General features: G+C 50.5%; 5 protein-coding genes across 5 annotated transcripts; 3 read left to right on the top strand and 2 right to left on the bottom strand.

The window, feature by feature from the left end:
* Window positions 1–1050: 1050 nt before the first annotated feature.
* Window positions 1051–5746, top strand: PHYSODRAFT_346562 (hypothetical protein; the record flags this gene model as incomplete). Its single annotated transcript, XM_009530766.1, has 3 exons — window positions 1051–1277; window positions 5293–5446; window positions 5510–5746. Exons 1-3 carry the CDS (start codon window positions 1093–1095, stop codon window positions 5744–5746), a joined length of 576 nt encoding a protein of 191 aa, XP_009529061.1. The 5' UTR covers window positions 1051–1092.
* Window positions 5747–12927: 7181 nt separating this feature from the next.
* Window positions 12928–13218, bottom strand: PHYSODRAFT_265365 (hypothetical protein; the record flags this gene model as incomplete). The annotated part of the gene is made up of 2 exons (XM_009530767.1): window positions 12928–13089; window positions 13174–13218. 2 exons carry the CDS (start codon window positions 13216–13218, stop codon window positions 12928–12930), a joined length of 207 nt encoding a protein of 68 aa, XP_009529062.1.
* Window positions 13219–21281: 8063 nt separating this feature from the next.
* Window positions 21282–21773, top strand: PHYSODRAFT_260052 (hypothetical protein; the record flags this gene model as incomplete). Its single annotated transcript, XM_009530768.1, has 1 exon — window positions 21282–21773. The coding sequence occupies one exon, from the start codon at window positions 21282–21284 to the stop codon at window positions 21771–21773; it is 492 nt and encodes a 163-aa protein (XP_009529063.1).
* A 143-nt stretch (window positions 21774–21916) lies between these two features.
* PHYSODRAFT_432380 (hypothetical protein) lies at window positions 21917–22441 on the bottom strand (the record flags this gene model as incomplete). Its single annotated transcript, XM_009530769.1, has 1 exon — window positions 21917–22441. A coding segment is annotated over one exon (525 nt), but the record flags the coding sequence as incomplete, so codon positions are not given.
* A 1975-nt stretch (window positions 22442–24416) lies between these two features.
* On the top strand, window positions 24417–24785 carry PHYSODRAFT_415892 (hypothetical protein; the record flags this gene model as incomplete). The annotated part of the gene is made up of 1 exon (XM_009530770.1): window positions 24417–24785. A coding segment is annotated over one exon (369 nt), but the record flags the coding sequence as incomplete, so codon positions are not given.
* Window positions 24786–25353: the final 568 nt, after the last annotated feature.

Genomic DNA, 25353 nt, shown 5'->3' on the forward strand with positions numbered 1-25353 from the left:
TCCACACATCAGTGACGTGAGGACGTGTAGAAGTTAGGGTGTTGGGGAAGGCATAACATAAACATGCAACACGGTTTGATCTGATTGGTTGCAATTATTTTCAATGGTGTTGACCGCGACACGACTGTGTTGGGGCCAACACCAACAGAAAGGGGAGGCATCTAATTATTGGATTTCTGAAAAGCCAGAAATGGCGCGGCCGCTATGAACGAGATCGAGTCAGCGCATGGGGCCCGGTAAATACGTAGAACGGTAGCGGGGCGGCTACAGACAACGACGGATAAATCCGGCACCACTGAATGGCATCCTCCATAGTAAATGTGCCAGAATTCTCTGTCAGGAACGATAGAGATTATACAAGGCAATGACATAAAATACACGTAACGGAGCATAAAGTACACACAAATTTAGAGAAAGTACTTAAAACCATATGGAATACAAATGTCAAGTGTAAATCTCGAAGTTGATTGGCTATCTGAATTACTTATTGTAAAAGTACAACATATGTGTGCCGGGTTTTGCGTTGCCGTATTTATCCGTCGTTGTCTGTAGTGCAGGGGCTTCTGCACATGTGATGTGGCTGTTTATACCTTTTTGTCCTGACTGGGGGAGCCCAGAGGTGCTGCCATCACTTCCGAAAACATCACCCGAAATACTCACATAGCCAGAATGAGCTGCTTTCCCAAAAACAGGAACACGTATGAGCCAACCAATCAGGTAGGGGTAGGAGAGAGTCAAAGGCACACACCAGACACCAAACACCAAGAACTCAATCAGCCCCTTATAGCACTTCAACAGTTCAAAGCAGTTTTCATGGGGAAATAACACAGCATAAAAGTACCGCCATAAATCGACACTATACAAACTCACCGTAAAGTTCATGTTCTGCACTGCAAGATGACACAAATATGACAGAAAACACGTTAATACCCAGCCATGCCTTGTCTACGACAGTGAGGATGGAACCAGCGGTTTTATCCGCTCCGGATCTCTTCACTGAGAACATCAGACCCACGTTTCAATTCTTCATTCTCCAATTCGCCTCGCACTACACAGCACCGCTCCAAGAGTCTCCGCCCCAAGACAGAGCCCATGCAGCTCGTCAAAGTGCTCGCCATCGCCGCCGTCGCCACCATGATGTGCCTCGCCCCTGCCACCGCCACCGCCAGTGTGGACGTTAAGGAGAACTCGCCCGAGGAGCGTCAGCTCTACTACGTGCGCACGCCGATCACCAAGAGTCCGTACAACCGCGTGATCCCCCCTCCGCCGCCCATCCAGTCCAACTAAGGCGCAAGTTGTCCATGCACACCTGTAAGCTGTACGACTTGCAGGGCATTGCTCAGGGTTGCAACAAGCCAATGCGAATATACTTGATGTTTAACGTGACTTTTTTGAATCGTTTGCCTCTACAATATGTGTTACAAGCGACTTTGTGCGCCGCACAGCGGCGCACCAGTCTTACCTGGAAGGTGTTGTAACGAATGTGGCATGATAATGCCTTAAGTGAGAGTGACCTCCAAACTACTGCCATAGTGCCTTGGATGTCCAATAACAACCAACTCAGACACGTTCATGATAATTCCAGTGCATATGGTACATATCAGGTACTACATGCAATTTCCAGCGATGGCACGTTGGGGGAATGATCTTCATTTTCACTGCACATCAGGGGCGTGGCGTGGCGGGTTAGCTGCGAGGAGACGAATTCGAAAGTGGGCGTCCCATTGTTCAACGCTCACCGATCTCCAGCGGTTGTTCTATCTTTACTAACTGCGACATTGGGAAACTATGCTTTCCTCGCCAACTTATCTAGCTAATCTAGTCTGTTGGCTCTGCAACCTTCAATTATGTGGTGGGAGCACAAACTGTAAAGAAACCAAGATATGTTGCCGTTTGCCAACTCACGACTGCAGCTTGCCAAAGCGCTTTAGGGAAGAAGATCACCCTGTGGAGGCGAGGAAAACACGTAGCGTAGACACGTATTGGTTGTTTTGAATCGATCATTTGGGATGGACGCCCTGAAAAGGTGTACTGGGTGGTGCACGTATTCTGGTTCCTACCACTATTTGCAGTCGTTCGGTACACGTATCTGTGTATTTTGCTTGATACATGCAGTAGTTGGGTGCACGTATTCTGATCCATACCACTCTGAGCGGTCATTTGGTGCACGCATGCTGATTGATATCACTCCATCCAGTAACCTACGCGTAGGTGTTGCCGCAGGAGGCAATGATGGGTACACACCGTATTTGCACTGACTTGGGTTATTGCTATCAACGTATTAAAACGGCGTATTAGGCGTCACGACACACGCCAAACTCCATTTTATATATTAAGATGTATTATACATGTACCCACAAACTTAACTTCAGTATGTGATAAGATAAGCGCACCGTCAGTCCCTAAGCAAAATGCGTTGTGGGGCTACCAATACAACATCAATTTGTGTTCAGATGCACACAACGTATCAGCAAACCCAATCCAACTATGTACATAGATATGTGCACCGTCAAGTAGCGTGTGCTTAGATACGCGCACCGTCAGCCGTTTTGGACGACGTATCTAGGAATCTGATTGGTCCATGTTTTTAGCGAATCAAAACTCCGTATTAGGGACCATCACACACGCAGGGACAACCATTTTATATGTGCTTTGCAACCAGTTTGCCCTCCTAATTAGTGCACTAGTTAGTGTTCGTACTTAGTGGTAAATCATAGTGGCTTTGAATGCGACTTGCTCAAGTCGTGTTTCGAAGCCAGTTTGGCTCGGAATGGCACTTTCGGAAAGTGCCAAAAGGATGCTAATCCATGCTGGATGTGCTAAATCATGCAGGAGATGACAATGCGCACTACTTAGTGCTGATTGACCATCCACGACTTACAGCAATTCGTACTCGAGTACGATTTATAGATAAGTCGTGCTCGATAAGTCGTACGAGTTACAGTCTGAAGTGCCAAAAAGTCTGCGAAGCACAATATATCAAGATAATAGACCGTAGGCCATTCCTGTTGCTAGGCAACTGCTGTAAACCACATGTTGCCTAAGGATAATAATCTCTTGATGGCGTGAATTATTGTGCTTTGCAATGATTTTGCCGACCATTTTAGACGCTAAATATGGCAAAGCCTGCTCCTAAATATGTGTGAAAAAGATACACGACCTGCTAAAATTATGCATAAATCCACCTCCGCATATATACATATATATCGACTTGGGAGAGCCTGTCAACAGCCATGCATTGGCCCAGTACACCACCGTCCATGATCCCCAGTACATCCAACCTATTATGCATAATTGCCGTGTGTCTATGTGCTTGTGGATAAAACCCGACAGAATTGTGGCGCTTTTAGCGTAATTCTAGGCCTCCACCCAACAATGCACCTCGATTTATCGTAAATCTAGCAGGTGATCGCTATAAATACAGCAAATCTCGCCTCATATTGCCAAAATCATTGCAAATCACGATACATGCAGAGCTAATACTACAGCTGCATGCATGGACGCCAGCGCTTGGACTTGAACTTCGCGTACTGCGCCGCTTCGAAAGTATTTATGCCACAAATTGCATAGGGAAAGTCAAGATGGCGTCTTGGGACAATGCATTGTAGAAACGTCGATCGCTTCTTCCGTTCGGTTGCAAGATTGACGACTTCGTTGACGTCGAATGAAGTTTCGAATTAGCACTGCCAGATGGACAAAAACCTGGGATTGTTGCCGAGGATCCGCCGCGCTGTGCTCTCCATTTCTACTATTTGATGTCGTAATACTGGGTAAAATACGCCAGTTTGGAAGTTTTAGAGTACGTTGAAGTCCCGCGTTAGCCGTCAATCACCAATATGTTCAAGCATCGTCGGTGTAATCACGCGATGCTTAATCATAATGCAGCAGTATCGTTGTGTGTGTACTGTACCAATCCGAGCGGAGCTGCTCAACTATTATGTGTATTTTGATCGCAAGACATGATACGGTACAACACGGTACACTACACACCATGCGACATACAAGTAAGAAACATCCAGAGGCTATCCCAAAGCTGGTGGCCAGCATCAAAGAGGTAGGGTCGGAACCACCGATAAAATGGACGTCAGCACCGAAAACTAGGGGTCCGCCATGTGCCGAGTTGGGGAGGGGGGGGGGGGGGCGGAAACACCGAAGATTTGGACGCCAACAGCGAGGGGTTGGTGTGCTGAGTTACGCTTGGGGAATAACTCGGCGCTGTGCCGAGTTACTAGAACTCGGCGAAGTACCGAGTCCTAATCTTGATATTCATGTGCCTCCCGATAAAAATATCACGGGCTATCCAGTCTGTATCAGTCTGTACTTTGCTGCAGTGGTGTAGATCAACGTTCGTGTGGAGGTGCGGATGGCACGCCGTCGTAGTGTACGGCAAGCCGACGACGGGCGGCAAGGCGGCGGGGAACGGCTAGGCGACGAGGTATTCACTGTCCAAACTATTGTTTATTTGAAATGTCCTGCTACAAACCATCAATCTGTGTGACTTTATTTACACTTGTTTCTTTAGGGTGGCGCGAGTAGAAGTCGATGTCCTCCTTGGACGATGATTTGGACAACCCCACCAAATGCAGAAATCCAACGAGACGCGTGGGTGTCCACTATGCCAAGTTTCGCCAAAAGGAAAAACAATCTTACGAACTGTAGAGTTGGTCATGCTGCCTGTGGAGAGACCGATCTTGTTGCCTTGCCTCATGACACGCCGTATATTGTGACGGAATGTAGCTCGTCACGATACAAGGATAGTCTAGCCAAGTGCCGCTGCAGCTACAAAATCCTATGTTGTGTGGTGAACTATGCGGCGGTCGTTTTTGTCGAGGGTGCTCACACCATGGATAACTCGGTTCTCGCATCTCCAAGGGACCCTATTCTCACAGCAGAAATGAAATCTTACATTGGAGCCAAGTTAGCAGAGGACTCAGCCGTGCTTCCATACGTCCTATTTTCTCTTATCTGTGATAAAGTTAAGGCCCCACCCGAGCAGGACCAAGTCAAAAACTACGTAAAGCGCTGGCGCTCGAAGAATCGCGATGACTCTATCCAACCGGTCATTGAGTTCTGCAAGAAAGCCATGTACGATTCAAACCAGTGCGACCGGAGACCTGACGACTTGTTGGTTCTCTGTGACTTAGAGATAAAAGAAGGTGAGCGAGTACCTCTTATATGAGAAGGCTCTGATACCGAGCCAATGAGGCTTGGTATAACCTGCTATGCCTTGTATCAGACGTACGTGTCGGTTCGGCAAGATGGAGTGTGACCTACACTGCTCCACGTTGATAGCACATGCAACGACGAGCAGAAGAAGTACCCAGCCAACAAGCTCGAGTTGCTGAGCATCCAGTTGGTGTTGCAGGAGTACAGGACGATGCTGCTTGGACACGAGGTCCACGTCCACACTGATCATCTGAACCTGACCTACGGAACCTACAACAACGTACACATGCTACGCTGGCGACTCGAGATCGAATAATTTGGGCCGGAGCTACACTACGTGAAGGGAGAAAACAATGTGGTCGCCGACACCCTTTCTCGGCTACCCCGTGCTGATGACTCGGACGTCCAGCAGCAGGAGACACTGGTTGCAGTCGCTGCTATGGACTTGACTACCCTCAGCAATGTTGACCTACGGGAGATTGCTCGCTGTCAGAAGCGAGACGGCACAGCGACGCTGAAAAGCGCCACGACGAATGAGATTAGCGACGTGGAGCTGCAAGTGGACAGCAACACCGGCTGAATCATCGCCCCCTCGAGTCTGCAGACCCCTATCATTGCTGCTTACCACGATTGGCTTATTCACCCCGGTGTGACGGCCATGTTGAAGACGATGCAGAACGCATTGACGTGGGCCGGCATGGCACGCAATGTCGAGAAGTACGAACGCAGCTGCCTCATTTGCACGAAGAACAAACATCCTACGGTCAAGTACGGCAAGCTGCCGGAGAAGACTTGTTGGTTTGTAGCTTGTGGTTGAGGGGGCAAATTCCGAAGTAAGATTAAATGTTGTCGTCTCTCAAACTAGTCTCTAGTCTTCCCCTCCAGCTTTCCTTCTTGTTCTCCTAGTGCTCGTTGGTGCCTCTCATCAGACGGATTACTCCCGGGTTCCGCTTGACTTGATCTCAGTATATATGGGTCTCCCTGACCAGCCATTGGTGTATCCAGAGCCCGGCTGCCGCCGGCTCTCCCGTCGCCGTCGGATCCTCCGAGTTATCGGCGGATGTGTCCACACGTTCTCCTCGTCCATGTGCATCTATTGGCGGCGCTCCCGAAGACTCATGAACACTCCCACTCGCCGCTAATGCTGCACCATCGTCCCGACGACTCTGGTTGCGCTGATCAGGTACTTGAGCCTCTTCGTCCCCAACGTCTTGGTAAGCATGTCCGCGAGCCGGTCCTCCGTCAGCACGTAGTTGACACGATGAGTCCTCGGGACACATTCTCGCGGATGAAGGGATGCTTGATGTCCACGTGCTTGGTCTTCGCGTTGTAGAAGGCGTTGCTTGCGAGAGCGATCGCGCCCTGGTTGTCCTCCCGTACTCGGGTAGCTCCCACTTGCTCGTGACCCATGTCCTTCAGCATGGCGCGGGTCCACAGCACCTCCTGCGTGCACAGGCTCAGCACCATGTTCTCGGCCTCCGCCGAGCTGAGCGCCACCGTGCGCTGGTACTTCGACTTGAAGACCACCGGCGCCCCGCTAATCATCACCATGATGCCCGACACCGAGCGTCGGTCGTCGAGATTGCTGCCCCAGTCGGCGTCGGTGTACGCCGTCACCTCGACCTTCTTCGCGTTCCCATTGTAGGCGATGCCGATGTCTCGGGTACCTGAGCACGCGTATGGCAGCCTTCCAGTGCTGCTGCCCGGGGTTCTCGAGGAAGCGCGACAACTGGGTCACGACGTACGCCACATCAGGTCTGGTGCACGTTGTAATGTACAGCAAACAGCCAGTGAGTGCTCGGTAGGGCTTCGCCTGCATTTCCTCACGTTCCTTCTGAGTCATCGGCGACTGAGTCTTCGACAACTTCATGCCCGACTCGCACGGGTTCACCACCACCTTGGCGTCCTGCTTGTTGAACCGCTTCACCACATCATCAATGTATCGAGTCTGCTTGATCATGAGAGTCTTCGCCGATGAGTCATGGTCGATCTCCATACCGAGAATGAACTTGGCCTCGCCCAACTCCTTCATCTTAAACGCATTCTTGAGCGCCACCTTGACTTCCTGGATCTCGTCGCTCATCTTGGCCGCGATGATCATGTCGTCCACGAACAGGCAGACATACACGAACCTGCCCTTCTCGCCTTTGACGTATACGCACTGATCGCCGCAGCAGCTCCGAAATCCGATGCCCACGAAGACTCGGTGGATGGTCTTATGCCAGGCATTCGCCGCCTGCTTCAGACCATAGATCGCCTATTGCAACCGATACATCATGTTCTTCGCGTTGATGATTCCGTAGGGCACCTCCATGTAGACGCGCTCCACCAGCCCGGTGTTGAGAAAGGCGGTGTCCGCATCCAGCTGCTCGGTGATGTACGCCTCGGCCACCACAACCGACAACACCACTCGGATCGAGTTCATGTTGACCACGGGCGAGTACGTCTCGAAGAATTCCACGCCATACTTCTGCTTAAACCCTTTCGCCACCAGGTGGGCATTTACTGGATGACTCGGCCGTGCTCGTCGCGTTTCTTTGCGAACACCTAGCGACAACCGATCGGTCGAGCACTCGGTGTCCGACGGACCAGCGACCATGATCCGTTGTCCGCGTGTGCTTTGAGCTCCACATTCATTGCCTTCACCCACTCCGACGAGTCGTCGCTCTGCATGGCCTGCTGATACCTGGTGGGTGCGTCATTGGTATCGCCGATGTCTGCGGCGTAGGCCAGCACCGCCTCAGCCAATAGGCTGTCTTCGTCCACCCTGGGTCGCTTTGGAGACGGTGGGCAGAAGTGATCATCGTTGTCCGAGTCATCGGGACTATCTTCTTTCGACTCCTTACCGTCTGCGGAACCATCTCCAAGTTGTAGTACCGGTTCTTGGGCACGCCGGGTCCGTTCCGGATCCGGATGGAAGACCATGTCATCATTCCATACCGGTCTCGCGAGTCGTCGGTACGTTGTCAGCTCCTGCATGAATGGCTCCGGCATCTCCGCCTTATGCATTTCCGTGTCCTCGACGGTCTCTTCCACCGATTCCATCGGCTTGTCGGCGGCAGGTCGTTGCATCTCCTCGGGCAGTGCCGCATCCTCGACATCTTCCGTCAACTCAATCATCGGCGAGTTCTCGCTGGTCGCCATGTCGTAGATGCCATTCACCTCGCGCTCGTCCAGCTTCACCGACCAGGGCACCTTCACCTTGTTCGACTCCAAGTCGTACACTCGGTAGTCTTTTGAGTCGTCGGCGTACCCAAGTAACATACATTTGAAGCTTTAAGGCTCCAACTTGGTGTGTCGCGACTTGTCAACATGGGCGTAACCAATCGACCCGAAGACTCGAAGATGGTCCAGCCGAGGCTTCGACTTGAACGTCAACTCGTACGGAGTCTTGGTCGGGTGCATGCTGTTCGTCGACCGGTTGATCAGGTAGACAGCAGTGCAGACCGCCTCTGCCCACCACGCCCTTGTAGTGTAGCATGCTTCGAGCCTTCTCCATGGTCGTGCGGTTCATTCGCTCCGCCACTGGGGGCTATACGGGACCGTCTTCTGATGCATAATCCCATTCACCCGGCAGATCTCAGTCATCGGCGTGTTCACGAACTCAGTGCCGTTGTCCGAGCGCAGGCATTTAATGCGCTGTCCTCATTGGTTCTCGTACAGCTTCATGAACGACTTGAACTTGGTCACGACCTCGCTCATCTTGGTCAAGAAGTACACCACGACGTGTCGCGAGTAGCCGTCGACAAATGTGAGGACATACCTCGCTCCGCACATGGACTTCGTCTTCATAGGACCCATCACGTCCGTATGAACTAGTTCCAGCGGTCGAGTCGTCGCCGACGTCGACCGCGACGGGAAATGTGCGACCGTCTGCTTGCACTTCATGCATCCTCCGCACAGGGTCTTCGTCTGCTGTTGAGTCGTCGGGAACCCGTCCGTCGCCTCGCGGGTCTTTGCCATAGCGTCTCCGTTCAAGTGTCCCATACGAGCGTGCCATAGCTCCCACTTCCCGTCGACTCCCGAGTACTCGGTGTAATACACCATGTCCTGCTGGCAGTCCAGCAAGTACGCCTTGCCGACCTTCTTCCCCGAGGCGATCGCCTTCGTCTTGTCCCAGATGACGCACGACTTCCGCTGGAACTCGACACTCATGCCGCGTTCAGCCAACCTCCCAACCGAGAGTAGTCGCCGGTCGAGTCCGGGGATGTGGAGCACCTCCACCATCTTGATGCGCTTGCCGTCGATGCCCGTTAGGCGCACCGACCCTTTCCCTGCCACGCGGATCTTCTTCCCGTCCGCGATTGTCACATACATGTCCGCCGACGACTCATTGTACTCGAACAAGTCATCGCGGTGAGGCGTCATGTGAGCCGTCGCCCCACTATCGATCAGCCAACCCGCTGATGGATTCTCCGCCACAGCGAACACCGAGTCTTCGGCGGTGTCTCCATTTGCCTTTTCCGGGCAGTCCTGCTTCATGTGGCCCACTTGGTCACATTTGAAGCACTTGCCCTTGAAGCCACTGACCTTTCGTCCGCTGTTGCGCTTGCGGCCGAATGCCTTGCCGCCCTTGCCGAACTTCCCGTTCTGGCCCCTACCTCCGAACGAGGTAGCCTTCAACGCGCGCTCCGAGGTCTCCTTCTTCTCCTGCCGCTCGTACTCCTTGAGCAGCTTCTCCTTCACCTCGATGAAGGTCACGTCCTTCTAGTTCTCGACGATGGATGCGATCAAATCGAACTCCGCCGGCAAGCTGCTCCGCAGGATGACGAGTTGTTGGGAGTCATCGAGCGGCTCTACAAGCGTCCGGAGGCCCACGATGAGCTCGTCGAACTTGTCCAGGTGCTTCGCCATCGCCGCACCGTCCTCCATCTTGAACTCATGGAACCGACGAGTCATCGTGACACGATTATGCATCGTCGTCCGGTTGTAGAACTATTCCAGGCTTGGATAGCCGACGTCGCCGACCGAATCTTCGTGTGGTGTTCCACAGCCACGCCTTGAGCGATCAGACCAAGCGCTTTCCTGTCGTTGAGCATCCAGGCCTCCTTCATCTCCGCCGGGTCCTTCACCACTTGGACGTGCACCAGCAGCCCCTTCCTCGCGAGCGTCATACGCATCGCGAACTCCCAGTGGAAGAAATTGTCGCTTCCCAGGATGAGAATGACGTGAGGAAGCATACCATGATGGGACTTGAAGGGCGAATGAGCGCAACATGGGCTAAGCCCATTAGGCTTCAGCACTGCGAATCAGAAGCATTCTTCATCTGTCCATCCAACACTCAAGTCCTTCAACTGCCAAGCCCGCACTATGCGCCTCACTACGTCTCTATTCGTAGCTGCTGCCTCACTTCCCGTTGCTTGCGACGCGATCTCGGCGAATACCGAGTCGAACCAAGGCGAGTTCCCAACGAAGACGTATCCTGATATGCTTCGGTCGACTGACACTCGGATGTTGAGAGCCATGGAGGAGCAAGTGGGCGCGCAGGGGGCGGTCAACTTTTTCCACGATTCGACTTGCAAAGCTGAAGCTGGGGCTGCGGCAGAAAAAGAGAAGTCGAGAAACCTAAGAACTAATTGTAGACGCTGCAGATCGGCGAATGTTTCTGTTGAGAGAGAGATCTTCCTTGTTACGGAGTACGACGTCAAGATAAATATTCAAGTTGTTAAATGGCTTATACAGTCGTTGCTGCTTTCAGAGTCTTAAACTAAGCGCGTAATTTTTGGAAGTTCTACATAAACCGATAGGTATAAGAGGCTAAGGGTTGTAGCCTTGACACGAGGATGATATTTTCATTCTAAACGACAATAGGCTTGACAGCTAATATACCAGTGCGCTACAAAGGTCATACAATTGCCGCTAGCTCCTGGTATTACGTCCCTCCAGCCTTGCTCAGCGCTGCTACGACCTCGACGTTGAGCTGGGGCCACAGCTATGGCTGACCATTGACCAGATGAGTACACCCACGCTGAAGGTACATTAGTATGGCATCGAAACATTTCCCATCAAGTTAGTGAGGGAACCGTTGGAGAGTTTGATTACCAACTCAGGGTGACGGCTCCCCCTGTTGGTCGGTTAAGGCGACCTTATCGAGCCGGAATTGCACCCGGAAATCAGAATACCATTGAAAGACAACTTGACGGTGCGGACAATAAAGCAGGTAAGTATGGCTGGTAGTGATACCGGGCTCCGTTGTGCAAGTTTCGTGGGCCGATCAACCATATGTACATGTTTCTTCAAATATGCATATCCTTCATCACTCTCAAGTCTTTAAAATAAAAGTCTCAAAATTTTCTTTTTGGAAATAGGAATGTGTAATATTTCCCGCACCGTCAAGTTGTCTTTCAATGGTATTTTGTACGCGTAGTGCAGCGTAATAGCTCGCCATCGGAAGTCTGCAGAGTGCATTGCAACTCGGAGCACGTTTCACAATGGCTGGCTGAGCCAACGATGCCAGACAACCAACCGGGAGCGGACTCCGATTAGGCCAAACACACCCTTATTTATACTCATTTATATATGTGCTATTTCTCCTGTTTATTTACGTACCCTTGACCTATTCTGTCTAAATAGCTTGCCTTTTCGAGGGGACAAAGCATTCGACGATTACAATACATAGAAGTAATTGCGTGAGAACTGCTATATATACTTTTTAAAATTAAAATTGAGTTGTCAAGTATGTTCTTGTTTTTAGCCAGCATGAAAAACTGATGTTCATACTTAAATGACTCCTTAAGTACAACAACAACAACAAAACGTATACTACTATAAGCTTAACAAGCCGGACTACACACTGGCGTTTTCGGCAAGACGCAGAGAGTGTATGATGGCGCATTTCCTTGCAACTATGATACCTTTTAATTGGGTTGCGCACATCGAGAGCGGATCTGGTACATATTCGGGGTATACCCGTAGTTCGGTTAGGTCCAATGACCCTCCAGCCTGTACATATTCGAAAAGGGTCCCCTGGTGGTCCAGTGGTCTACGGGCTACGAAGTTACGCACTTGACAGGCGTTCGAGTCCTGCGAGGTCCCGATGATATACATTCAAAACTAATATCTCATTCAAACCAATCCGAATCAAAAACAACAACCTTCAACTTTCAATCAGTAGCAAGCCAAGTATAGTGGCCTTCCTGGTACATAATAATATTATTATACTATAGTATGCTACTTCACCTCGTTCTGTTTGTGGTGGTAATAACGCCATTCATGTGGCAGGACGTTGTGCACTTCTTCAGCACTACCCTTATTTTAATAACAATAATGCCACATTAAAATGTACAACAGTACTGTACCAGTAGTTCAAAAAAAGTGCATCCAACGCCCGTGTTTTGGTGATTAAGGTATCTAGGCGAATAGACTCCAGTGACTACACTTTCTTGGCTACTTACCGTTGGTCTCCACGTACTTTATTTCTTGGGCCACAGTATAACACCATTCAGAACCTGAAAAGTCGTCGTAGGGCTGTAGCCTGCCTTTTCCAAAATCTGCTTTGTAGTTTCAATCTCCCGAGAATTTGTAATGGGTTTGAGCTTGGGCCGCTTCCCTCCCTATTTGTTGTACTCGTGCACCTTGTCAGCCAACGCCGACACAAACTTCTCGTAGGTCCTGAACCCGTCGGCGCTCTCGACTTTACCTACGACATGAATCCGAGATCGTCCCAGACCTTGGAAGTGGAAGCGCCTTCCTTGAGCCATTTGTTCACCTGGAACTTTTTGAATGTCTTAAACTTCGGTTGGGCCTCGAGCTGAGCTCGGCTCAAGCCATTCTTGAATCCAGCGCTTTCATCACTTGCTCGTCCGACTTGCCGAAAGCAAGCCAGGCCTTGATCGTCGCGTTCGTGGTCAAACTCTTCCCTTTCTCTGTCAGATACGTTTTCACGCTACTGTCTTCCGTGTCGACGGTGTCGGCGTTGTTCGTCTCCGCACCACGGAAAAATCTTCCACATTGGACATTCAGGCGGTTGGACTAGGCGGCTGAGGCGAGGCTTCCGCCAATGGCGACCAGCGCGAATACGGCCAGCAGGAAGGTGTGGACCGTGAAGCGCATTCCGGTACAGAACTGCTGCTTGTGGGACCCACCAGGCGAATCAAGAAATGAGGTGGAGAATTTCACTGAAGATGAAGCTGCAAAGAAGTAATGACGCTTAAATGGGTTTCGTTTCTCGAACGGTCAGCGGCTATCATTGAGTTTACCAAACACTACCAGCTCTGGACGGACCCCACCACAGTACCCTGTCCTGACATAATATCTGTGAGGAGAAAAATTGATTACTGCGTATTCACTGGAGGTTTTTCAGTTCAATTTGAGATAGCAAAGACTGAAATGAAACGCGTGTATGCCAATGAATCAAAGAGAAATTTCAATGGTGATTCGCTGAATATACCTGCTAACATGTGCGTCTTTGAAGATATTGCGAAAAAAAAAGATGTAAACATTGATCGGTCTCCGTCTTCTAGCACCAAATTGTTCGTTCCAGCATTAAAATAGCTTCAACTATCTTACCTTTTTTCGAGGTTTGTCTGTATAATAGCAGTGATGGAGTGAGAACGGATTTTTTTATCAGCTTGTCAAGGATTTTATTTTCCTGCTAGCATCAAAAGCTGAAGTTTATAATCTATGTGACTACTAAAATTCAAATCTACTTCGGGTAGATTTTCACTTGAAGTAACAAATATATATACCAAGCCGAAGTATACAATGGTGTTTTCAGCTAGACGCGGAGGTTGTACATATAAGGCCACTTCCTTGCAGTCATGATACCTTTTATTTTTGGTTTTGTTTTGGCATTGAGGTACATCGATGCCACTTAACCCCTTGAACGCGAGCGATTTCCAGCGTGCCCATTTCACTAAACCCTAGGGCGGTTATCCGATATAATTTGGGAAGGGTTACAATACTGAACTTAGTATGATTTTCCTGGTAGTGCTTCGGCTACGAAGTATGGACAGCCCAACCAGGATTAATTCGATGCACCTGATACGTGGCGCACATGAAGTAAAAGCCTACTGAAATCAAGTAAAGTCATTTAATAATCTCAGAAATCGCATGGTTTCTTGAAATTCACGTAAAAGCAGAGGCTTTATCGGTGGAGTGGCAAACTAGTTCAGTAGGATATTCGTTTCCAGAGCGTAAGAGTAAACGTTAAGTACGAAGGTACCAGCTCTCAAATGTTTGAATGAAGGAGGAGAGGGTATTTGCCGATAGCGGGCAACCCGGTTTTCTAGTTGCTATGCAAGTAGTTTGTGCAGCAATATTTGATCAATCTACAAAAGCGCGGAGGATGTTTGGCGCGCTGCGACCAAGATAGAATAATGCTAAAGTCTAATACACATTCAGCAGTATGCGGCTAAGATAGCATGCGCAATGGCGAGATGATGATGAAGCGAGGCATGGTAGGTAGCGCGGCGACATACCGGTGATCGCAGGAGGGGAGGGGGGGGTTGTATGAGTGTCGGTCCGTTCGGTGGTTCTGCGGCGAGGTGAGTCCAGCTAGTTCGGCACCCCAGCAGCGGAGTTTTTTACCGTGAGCACGGGGGGGGGGGGGGGGTTGGCTGCTGCAGCGACCGAAAAAGCTGAACTGAGGACCGGGACACCGCTCGTCGGTGGTGGTCGTAGGAGCGCTCTGTAGTCCAGATCACTCATCATTTTCGCCGCGTTTTCATACAACTTTTCTTAGGATTACTCGGAGAAATTAATTTTGTGGCAACGCTGGCTAAATGGTTGTGCTGACGGTCGATCAATTTCTAGTCTACATCATTCAATGCGGAAATATATTGAGAATACGCGAAGAAAAAGCATGAATCTGTAAACCGTCATGCATTTTTACTATTGATCGTAACGCTCATGGACGCGGCCAACCGCCAGGTGTCGGCTTCCAGTCTCGTGGAGAAGACGGAGGGCCGTATGGCGCACCTGCACGTGGCGCTCGAGTTCGGCGAGGAGATCACGGAGGAGCAGCTCCACGCGCCGTTTAAGAACAACCCGCTGCACTACATCGCTCTGCACATCTACATCACTTCCGGGGCGCGCCGTGAATAGCACTGGCGCCACAGATGCTGCGTATCAAATGTTGGCAAGTTTCTGTTCATTTAACCGAACAATTTTGGTTTGCTTCGACGAAATTGCATATTCAGGCGCACTACCAGCCCAATCCTCTAGTATATCCTGTATATGGAAAGTCGCACGGAAGCCATGGTAAAGAACAAAGACATGGCCGGCTTTTGACAGAAAAACGCAACCTTGTTTTCAAAAAAAAGAGCGCGTGGATACCATACCTAAATTAAGATATAAGCTCTGCACCTTTTGTCTCGCATCTGTCACCCTTCAATCGTCGCGCTGTCGTCGCTTAGGCTGGTGGGCATCATCGCCCTCGCTGTTATCGCCTCTTCTCCGCCACTCCGTCTGTGGTCGTCCGCACATGAAACCATCTTCTACTGCGATGACGACAACATAGTATCATTCACCTGTGCCGAAGTGAGGGCTTGTGGCAGGAAATAGACTCGCTGTTGCCTTGGCACACAAGTCAACGCAAAAAAGCTATGGCCTTCTTTGAGCCGCCCTGGCCCTCGCTGCGCTGTGATAGAACGTCGTTTCACTGTCCTTTCAGACCCTAGTTTCCTTCCACACGAAGAACACTTTGGTCACACGGTGGCGTCTCCATTCCACTTGTTTGTTCTCGCTCTGCTCAGAACCGTCACTACCGATTCGGTTATGGTGGTATGACGCTTGCCAGTATACTTCAGATCTGTACATACGGGATAACGATGTTGATAGCTTGTATCAGACACGCTAAGATAACTTTGCGACCAAAACAAGATTGAGCGTGCTCCAAAGCACACTAGCTATTCAGCGCATGACATAGGACAACTGGGAACAACAACGTTTGAACATCATCATCCTTCATTTATGTGGTTTATTCCTGACATATACGCGCAATTAATTGGGCGATACCTCTGACCGCAACATTGCATGACGTGGGACTCGCTGAATGACGTGCGTTGCCCTGGTATGTAGCTTGCTGGAAACGTTGCTCGTAGGGAGCTCGATGCGCGGATAGACCGAAGGGTTGAGAAAGCCTGCGTCATCCCGGCACGTGGCACAGCACCAGTCGAAGCTCTAGCAACTATAGTCGAAAAACGTATATACACGATTAGACACATGAGTAACTTGAATAGCACACAATAGCCTTGAGGCGCACCTTTATCTACAGCTTCCCGCACTGTTGCCGCCGAACATAAGCCAGAAGACCTTTGGCTTGCGTTTCGCAGGCTGTGACAGACAGCCTTGGCACCGAGCGAAGCTCTATCAACTGCAATAGCAACAAACGTTTTTGAAATTAGCTAAGTGAGTGGCGTAGATAGTAGTTATAGCAATGAACCGCACCGTTTCCTTCGGCATCAGCATCCTCAGCTAATCAAACCGCAGCCCGGAGAGCTGGTGCGCTGAGGCCAGCTTAGAGCTACGGAAGCTGCTGTGACGTCGGTCGAAGCACTCGCGGCTGCAGTAGTAGCATGTACATACACGATTAGACACAAACATAACGTGAAGAATACAAGATGTCATTGCTCACTGTTTTCTCTCGATCCGCGGTTTCCGGTACTGTTGTGGCAGCCGCTTCAGTGCAACGGAGCCGTCGAAGATTGTTACTACCCTTCTGCATCATTTACGCATGTCGGCAAAATGCCAGTAGTATTACAAACATCGCAATCACTTACCTAGTCAAACGTGACTAGTCGGAACATCGGTCCCTCAGCTCCGACGAAGCAGCCGGTTCCTTCATACCCCCTCTGGGTCTTTCGCGGCGACATGAGAGTGGAGTTTTGCTCTTAGATTTCCCCCATTGCTGGGTTAGATCAATCCAGTGCGCAGTAAATCTGGTCGTTGTTCTTGGTCGGCAAGTTCTGGAATGAGATTGAACGAGTGGCGTCGGTGCCTTTAAAGATCGTGTGGTCTACCTCATGTACTGTCTCAATTTTGAGACACTTTAGTGGTATTTTCCAGCACTCGAGGTGGAGGCACCCCGAACCCTTTTGGACTTAAAAATTGTATGGTCCATACTTAAAACAAGATAAAATCCTTAGCATGTCTAATACAAGATAAACATTTTTTGTAATCGTGCATAATACAGGCTCTCGTGTTCAAGGGGTTAACTTCGTGGCTAACGACATCGATGACCTTGACGGAGGTCGTCTCTAACCGATCTCCCAGCTTTATTACCCCTAGTGGCTACACACTCAGGGCTGCCCTCAGCCGTTAAGGTGTGAAGGCCCCGAACCCCGAAGCGTTCTCATCGCTGATGTGCTCCAGCCAGTGCCCCACCTCACTGGCTGCATAGGCATGAAGATCTTCCCAGATCGAGTCGGAGCCGATGACTCGAGTGGGTTTGCATTGCATGCTACGCTGATCACCGAGAGTTGATCCGCAATCCGCCGACTTTGCCAGTATAGTTGAGTAAGGTGTTTAGCCTTCGGTGGTCGCCGCTTCTGCTGCTGATGGATGATAATTTTGCTATCCCCAACCACATGGAGTGGTCTCCAATTGTGGCGATGACAGGCCTTTAACCCCATAAGCAGCCCCATGTTTTCTGCAATGTTGTTCGTTGTGGAAGGTGCCGCGTATGGCATGCGGATAACCCAGCAGATTTCGAAACCACCCCACCCTTCGCCGACCCGGACCACTGCAGCTCCACTTCCTCCAGGCCCGGGATTACCACGGGAGCCGCCATCAAAAAAAGGAGATACTTCGAACGTCCAACAACGAGTGCTAGAGTTGGCACGGCCGGAATCGAATGAAGCGCTTTGCGCGCCACTTGTGCCGCTCGGTCAAGCATTGGAGAGTGTGGACCCCGTGCAGTGTGGAGGTGCACAGTGGCACATCCGTTCCGCAGTCGAGTGTTGAAGATAGCCAGAAGATAGTCAAACGACACATTATTGAGCGGGTCGAAAAAAGCAACTCGCCACCTCAACACTGCGTGAAAATAGAGGGCCGCTCCGATTCTCCAGCAGCTCTCCATCACCCGCGTGAGTGCGACCGTGAGATTGTCCAGCGCGAGGCCGGCTACGGTCGGGAAAAGCTGCTGCGCAATTGTCCATACCCCCGCAGGGATCATTGGCAGCGTTAGGCCAAAGACAGCCTCCTCCAGGCCCGACGTAGGCAATTCCAATGCCAGCCAACTCTGTAGGAAACGCGTGCACAGCCGAACCGCTGCTGGACAACTCCAGAACACATGGTAGAGATCCACTCGGTCCTGGCGAACGCACGCCGCATGAGGACATCCAACTTGTTGACGACTGCGATCGTGTGGCGATAGCGCCTGGTGTTTGAGCCGAAACAGGAGCTGCTCCCCCCATGGGTTAAGACCGACAATGCGCCGGATCCGTGCCCATTCAAGTTGAGAGACCTGTCGCAGCCGAAGGACTTTGCCGCTCCCAGTGTTGTTGGCGCCGCGCTCGACTGTCGAAGCCGCGCCTCCGCGATGCAGCAGCAATAATGGTTCGAAAATGTCGACGTGGTTTGATCCATCGCCGATTACCCACCCATAAGCAGACCAGACGACGGACACGCGGGTGCGGATGCACATATTGAACTCGAATGTCGGGCCCGACTGTCGCGGACACGAACTTAGTCAGTCGAGGATGACTGCTGATAACGTGGTCCCGTGAGAGATCCCTCGATCCTGACGTCAGCTGTACAGATGGTGGCGAACTGGAAGTCATCCTCCCGAGCACCGAGTGATCGGCTGGTGTTGCTTCAATCCGTAGCTCCGAGCTGAAGCCCCCTCGATAAAATAGGCGGGGGTAATTCGTGACCAATAGTAGAACGAGGGCCTCCACCCTCTTGCGAATTGCTGATGTACGTCTTCTGCGGGGGAATAGCAGGGTGAATGTGATAAGTCCAGCTCCATGACATCTCCAGTGAATGATATCACGGAGCCGTTCACCGTACGTAAGCAAGCTTCGAAAGCAGGTCCGGTTGGCGATAGCTCCTGTTCGGCCATCGATCAGCTGAAGATCCACCACTGAAGCGTAGGGAAGCCACTCCAGACACTGTTGGCCATGGACGGCAGTTTCAGCCAAGAGGAAAAGACGGACCGTAAAGCTGCCCCGTCGGTGACTAGCCTTGCGCCGTTCCAGTGAAGATCGACACATCCGAATTGTCGGGCCAACTGGTACACGGCCGAAACCATCGGTGCCCGAGCGGGAAGGTCAGCAGCGCCACCTGCCGTGGAAACGATGGCCTTCCCAGTTCACCACATAGATGAACGACGGCGGATGCCGCATACCACTGGGGCTCTTGCATTCGGGGTCATGAAGGTGGCCGGAGTACGGGCACCAGGTATCAGCTCCTTACACACTAAGATGTCGCCGACGATATGATCGACATTAGATCCGAGGGCCGCCCACTTTGAGACGGTAACTGTTGCCATCGCCATCAGTTCCAAACGCAGATCGGGCACAGCTAGACCCCCTTGGGTCCGGGGCAGTGCTGCGAGGTCCGCATCCAACCAAGCCTTCGCCCCTTGTACTTCTGAGGTAAAGACGCCGTGCCACACGTAATTCTTGATCTTTGTCGTCAGCCGATTTACCGTGCCAGTTGCAGGCCAGGCATGCTGGCCGATGTATAGCAGCTTGGGAGTAATGACCGCTGAAGCGACCAAGCTGCGTTGGCCGACGGTTGTTGTTTTCTGACTGGCCATATACAATCTGGTGGTTAATTGTCGCTCTGCCATGCTCCACGTCCTCTCGGGGTCCCTCTTGCTTCCAACAAAGATACCGAGATAGCGGCCTTAGTGCTCAGGCTCCTGAAACTGCAGAGGAGGTGGCAGGCAGGCGTGCCCTGCGTGACCGTCCGGCCGTAGTGCAATCACCATCGTTTTCTTGTGGTTAAGGAGAAGCCCAGATGCTGCCCCAAATTCTGTGGTGACCCTCAAGAGCGCCTCGACTTGAGATGCAGATGAAAGGTAGACAGCCGTGTCGTCAGCATAACCGGCCACTTTGATCTCCACCTCACCACCTTCCGACGTGAGCTTGACCCCTTGTAACTCGGGATGCCTATGATACCTTTTCCTTTGATTGGGGTAGACACAAATCGAAAGGATCTGGATACATGCAGTATGTACAGTATGCTACTTTATCTGATTCCGCCGTTTGCATGTAACTTGATACTGAAGTAGGAAAATATTGTGTGATGGTACGTCAAAGGACCTGTTGTGCAAGGTCAATCCATCACACCATCCTCGGCAACAAATAGTTTAGAACCGTATGAACGCCATCACGATTTCCTCACGCCATCTGCCGGCCGTTTTAAGGCTCTAAATGGGGATTTCATGCGTATGATGAACTCTATGGTATGTATCGTTGGATGGCGTGGGAAAGTATACTATGATGGGACTTGAGGGGAGAGCAAGCGCAACATGAGCTCTCGCACTTCGAATCAGAAGTATTCTTCATCTTCCCTTCCAACGCCCACGCACTTCAACTGCCACGCGTGCCCGATGCGCCTCACTACGTCTCTCCCGGTTGTCACTGCCTCGCTTCTTGTCAGCTGCGACGCCGAGTCGAACCAAAGTAAGTTCCCAGCGATGGTGTCTCCAGGTAGGCTTCGGTCGACCGATACGCGGATGCTGAGAGCCATGAAGGATGAAGCGGGCTTGCAGGGGCCGATCAACTTTCTCAAGGAGAAGACTCGCAAAGGTGAAGATGCTGCCACGGCCGAAAAAGAGAAAATTGAGAAACCGAAGAACTAATTGCCGGATACAAAGAAGATTCCCTGTTACGTAGTAAGTAGTATGACACTTCGAAATCGTTTGCAAAAAACAGTTGTTCAATTGCTCATCTTCGCCTGACCAAAGTACAGTCGTTGCTTGCTCTGTCAGAGTTTTTGAATCGGGCACGCTATTTTTGGGAGTTATATATATATATATATCCGATAAAATAAGAGGCTTCGGTGGCCCAGACGCAAGGACGATATTCTCAGTTCATAACGACAATAGACCCAGCAGCCAATAAACTACGCCGCTCTTGCTCGCCTTGGTCATCGGTCTTTGTCGACACAATGGGCGATTTCCAGATAGTTTAACCTCGACTACGTGACATCAGAGGCAGCAAACCATGGAGCGAGGAGCGCGGAATGATCCCTTCCCCATCACGAGCGTTGCGAATGCCGAAAAGTGGTTCTACTGGAAGGAGAGTATTTCCTACAGCCCCATGAACCCCGAGCTATTGGGCTACTACTGGACGTTCGTCCTCGGTGCGACGAGCGAGATATGCCGTCGAGACGAGAAGGAAAGCACCTTGCTCGCCTTCGTCCGTGTGCTCTACGACAAGAAGATCGGCGAGATCACATCCCGCTGGAACGACGAGATAAATTCGTGCGAGTGGTTTGACCCGGAGCGCATCAGTTTCTTCCATGCTCAAGTGAAGATTGGGGACGTCTTCGACTACTACACTACCGACGGCGTGCTCAAGTTCCCGGAGTGGGTGCGATTCAAGTACGTGGTAGAGGATTACCTGGAAAACGACCCACGAGTGAAGTATCACCCGAAACGTGTGCGAGCTTTCATCGAGGAGAGAGGGCTGGAGAGCTTGGAGGAGATGCAGTAGATGTGTCGATATCGCTACTCCAACTCGTACTGACTGAAGAGACCAAGAAATTCTACGACAGTATTTTTTCTTGGACTAGGGTAAGAATTTGTCGATAGCGCTCACGTTTCTTCTTGTTCATCCTTGCTCTCACTTTGCTTGTACTTACCTCGTAGATCCAAAAACTTTTGGTAGTATGCGTAGTGTGGGTGAGAGATAAGTGCAGTACCCTCGAGAGCATCGATGTATAGCAGCTTCTTCACATACCATCCAGGTCGTTTTGCCTTGGCCCAAAGCTCCAGTTTCACCGCCATTTCTTCTGGGGAGCCTCCGTAGTAGACCTTGGGTTCAAAGAGGTGGTTTTGGTGGAAAGCGCCCGTCTTGAACCTCCAGATATCTTCGTCCACCTTGTTGGCGTACCGAACGTAGGTTTTAAACGCGTCGGTGGTCTTAAGCAATTCTGGCTCAACCTCATTCAGGCGCAGATCTTCCCAAAGGAACTTGGTCGATGCTTGATGCTCAAGCAGCTCGTCCAGCTCGCGCCCCTCCCTCGCATACTTAAAGTTCTTGAGAATCTTGTAATTCGGGTGACTTTCCAGCGTTTTTCCAGCCAGCCCGGCCAAGCCCAACTCCTGCTTCACGTACGCTTCCGTCACTCGCATCTCCACCCACATCTGGACATTAAGCCACCGCGATTACTCCTTCTTGAGCAACTTAAGCCACGACACCAAAACCCTGTATTCCGGGTTTCTTGTACCGTATGTAACCTCGGAATCTCTTAGGGTCCTCTTTGCGGACAAAACGCCTGGCTTGGAGGTGTCTGCTCGGCCAGGAGTAGCGTTAACAGTTCGAGGAGCGCGCAATGCGACGAAGTAAACCGCCAGACAGAGTAGGGTAGCTCCGAAGCCCATGTTTGGGGAGCGAGCAGTCGTAAGTCGAACGCTTCGGTCGTTCGCGACGGGCAAAACAACATTAAACTGGTCAGCGACCGCTCTCACTAAAACCTGAGAGATGGTGAATCGTTTCGTGCCGAGCTCACAGCAGGTTTGAAGGCTAGAATGTTCGTTACTGAGTTGAACTCTACCTGCTTTTTTCAAAGCACAAGACTTACACGACATCACCAATTGACTTTGCTCACGCTCTACATGTAGATTTCAAAAATCAAAAATCACGCAATCACCACTTTTGGTGGGGAATCTACCTCCTTTGAATACAAGGTAGAGAGCAACCTGACCATGCGGCAGTGCTTGCCCAACGTTAACCCCGACCTAGTTAGATAGGCTGATCCGTAAAACGTGCTCTTTTGAGCTGTTGCGGTAACACTACACTAAAAAATGCAGCCAACATTTTTTTCCTACAACCCCATGAACCCCCAGCTATTGCGCTACTACTGGACGTTCGTCCGTGGCCATGAGCGAAATATACCGTCGAGACGAGAAGGAAAGCACGTTGCTCGCCTTCATCCGTGTGCTCTACGGCAAGAAGATTGGAGAGATTACGTCCCGCTGGAACGACGAGATGAATTCGTGCGAGTGGTTCGACCCGGAACGGATCCGCTTCTTCCATGCGTAAGTGAAGATTGGAGACGTGTTCGACTACTACACCACCAATGGTGGTTGAAGATTACCTGGTTCATCCTACATAGTTCAAGAAAACGCTACTAGTATTACCGTAGAATGTCTTGACATGTTCAGTGCAATATCGACACACCTACTGCATTTCCTCCAAGCGGCCCAGTCATCTCTTCTCGATGAACGCTTGCTCGCGTTTGGGGTGCTACTTCACTCGTAGAATGTGTCGGTACTACTCGCGTTTCTTCTTGTTCTTCTTCGCCTTACGGTGGTTCTTATGAAAAGCTGCCGTTTTGTATATGTTCGTCAATCTTGTTGGCGTAATTTTAAGTGCGTTAGTGGTCTTAAATAATTTCGGTTCAACCTCATTCAGACGCAAGCATTGTCAAAAGGTGCTTGGTTGAGACTCGGGGTTCAAGCAGCTTGTCCACCCCATCGAATACTTGAAATTCTGGAGCATACAATTATAGTAATTCGACAATCAAGCGCTATTCTTGTTAGTTATGACATCTTCACATCAATCCAACTTCTCCTCCAGCAACTTTAGTTTTGTTTTTGCACCAGAATCCTGTCTTCCGAGTTCCTTGCATTAGGAATCTTAGTCGATCGAGTCAACAGCTAGGGGAGTGTTCCATACGGCACCAGCCATAGAGGTGTGGTGCCGAATCGCACGTTGAGTGAGTGATCTGCTTGTTTTGCTAGGGGCAAGGAATCTGAAACTGAAAAACTTGGATAATCTTAGTTTATTTATTCTATTGAAACTACAAATTACGAAGAAACTACAAGTTCTTCACAATATAACGACATTTTTTGATTCATGGTAATACATGCTCCAGACAGAGGCGGTAGTGCACCGTACGGAGTACAGTATCAATTGGTTGCGGTATGTACGCTGGCTGATCTCGGGGCTACATTATCGAGCGTCGTACATAGAGTCCTGGAGGCTAAGTACGCAGTCGGACATTCTTTGGAGGCATCAAAACACCAACAGACTGGAAGTCAGATTGATAGAAATCTGGTAATACATGCCGAGATGATACCACATCAGATCGGGTGATAGCCTTACAGCGTCAATGCCCTAGGTGGAAATTCGCTGCGAGTGACGGAGCCGAACTTCGACACCGAAGATAGAAGTTTTACCGAATTTGTACTGGCACATTTAAAGGACAAGATCAAGGACATGAGGATCAAGGCGTGGCTTACTCTTGGCAAGTCGGACGAAGAAGTGATGAAAGTTCTGGGGATCAAGCAGGGCTTGACCAGAGCTCAGCTCAAGGCCCACCCTAAGTTCAGGATATTCCAAAGGTTTCAGGTCAAGAAGTGGCTCAAGGAGGGGGCTTCCACGTCCAAGGTCTGGGACGATCTCGGCCTCAAGAATCTCCGAGGGAGAATCAGTGAGGCTGACGGGTACGAAACCTATGTACACCTCGTGTGGGCGCTGGGTGACAAGGTGACCAAGTTCAACAGAAATGGCACCAAAGTTTCAACTCATCGAAAATCCCCAGGAGATCGCAGCTACAAGGGACATTTTAAAGTGGTCACTATATCACGACAACTCAGATGCTGTATGGTGTTACGCTGTAGCGCGGAGGAGCTCGCTGGCAACAAGGGAGCACAACTCGTACGTAGAAATAAGGAAGATGGAAGCCGATCGGTAGTTGTCCATCTAAAGGTGACACCCTTTATCATGTTTTAACTCAGGTTATCTCGACTATCGCTTAGGCTGAGCGGAGAAACACCAGAATTAGTGCGATCCTCTCTCGGCGCGCGCTGTCCGATAAAAAGGTATAGAATATGGTTCTGAGGGGGATGGCTCGCCCAGAATTGCCAACATCAAATCGTCCGTTCGAAGTTGCAAGTATATTTAGAGCCACACGGTGAAGTTGGAAGTCGATCGAGCGGCATTAGCCGAAGTGCTTAACCCAGATCGTTTCTTTATTGCCTTGGCCGCGCATCTTGAACTTGAGTAGATTATAAAATTATTGTGCATTGGTTGGGACAGCATCCTGTGGATTACCAAATTCGCAGTT

This window comes from Phytophthora sojae, assembly GCF_000149755.1.
Source record: "Phytophthora sojae unplaced genomic scaffold PHYSOscaffold_5, whole genome shotgun sequence".
Lineage (NCBI taxonomy): Eukaryota > Oomycota > Peronosporomycetes > Peronosporales > Peronosporaceae > Phytophthora > Phytophthora sojae.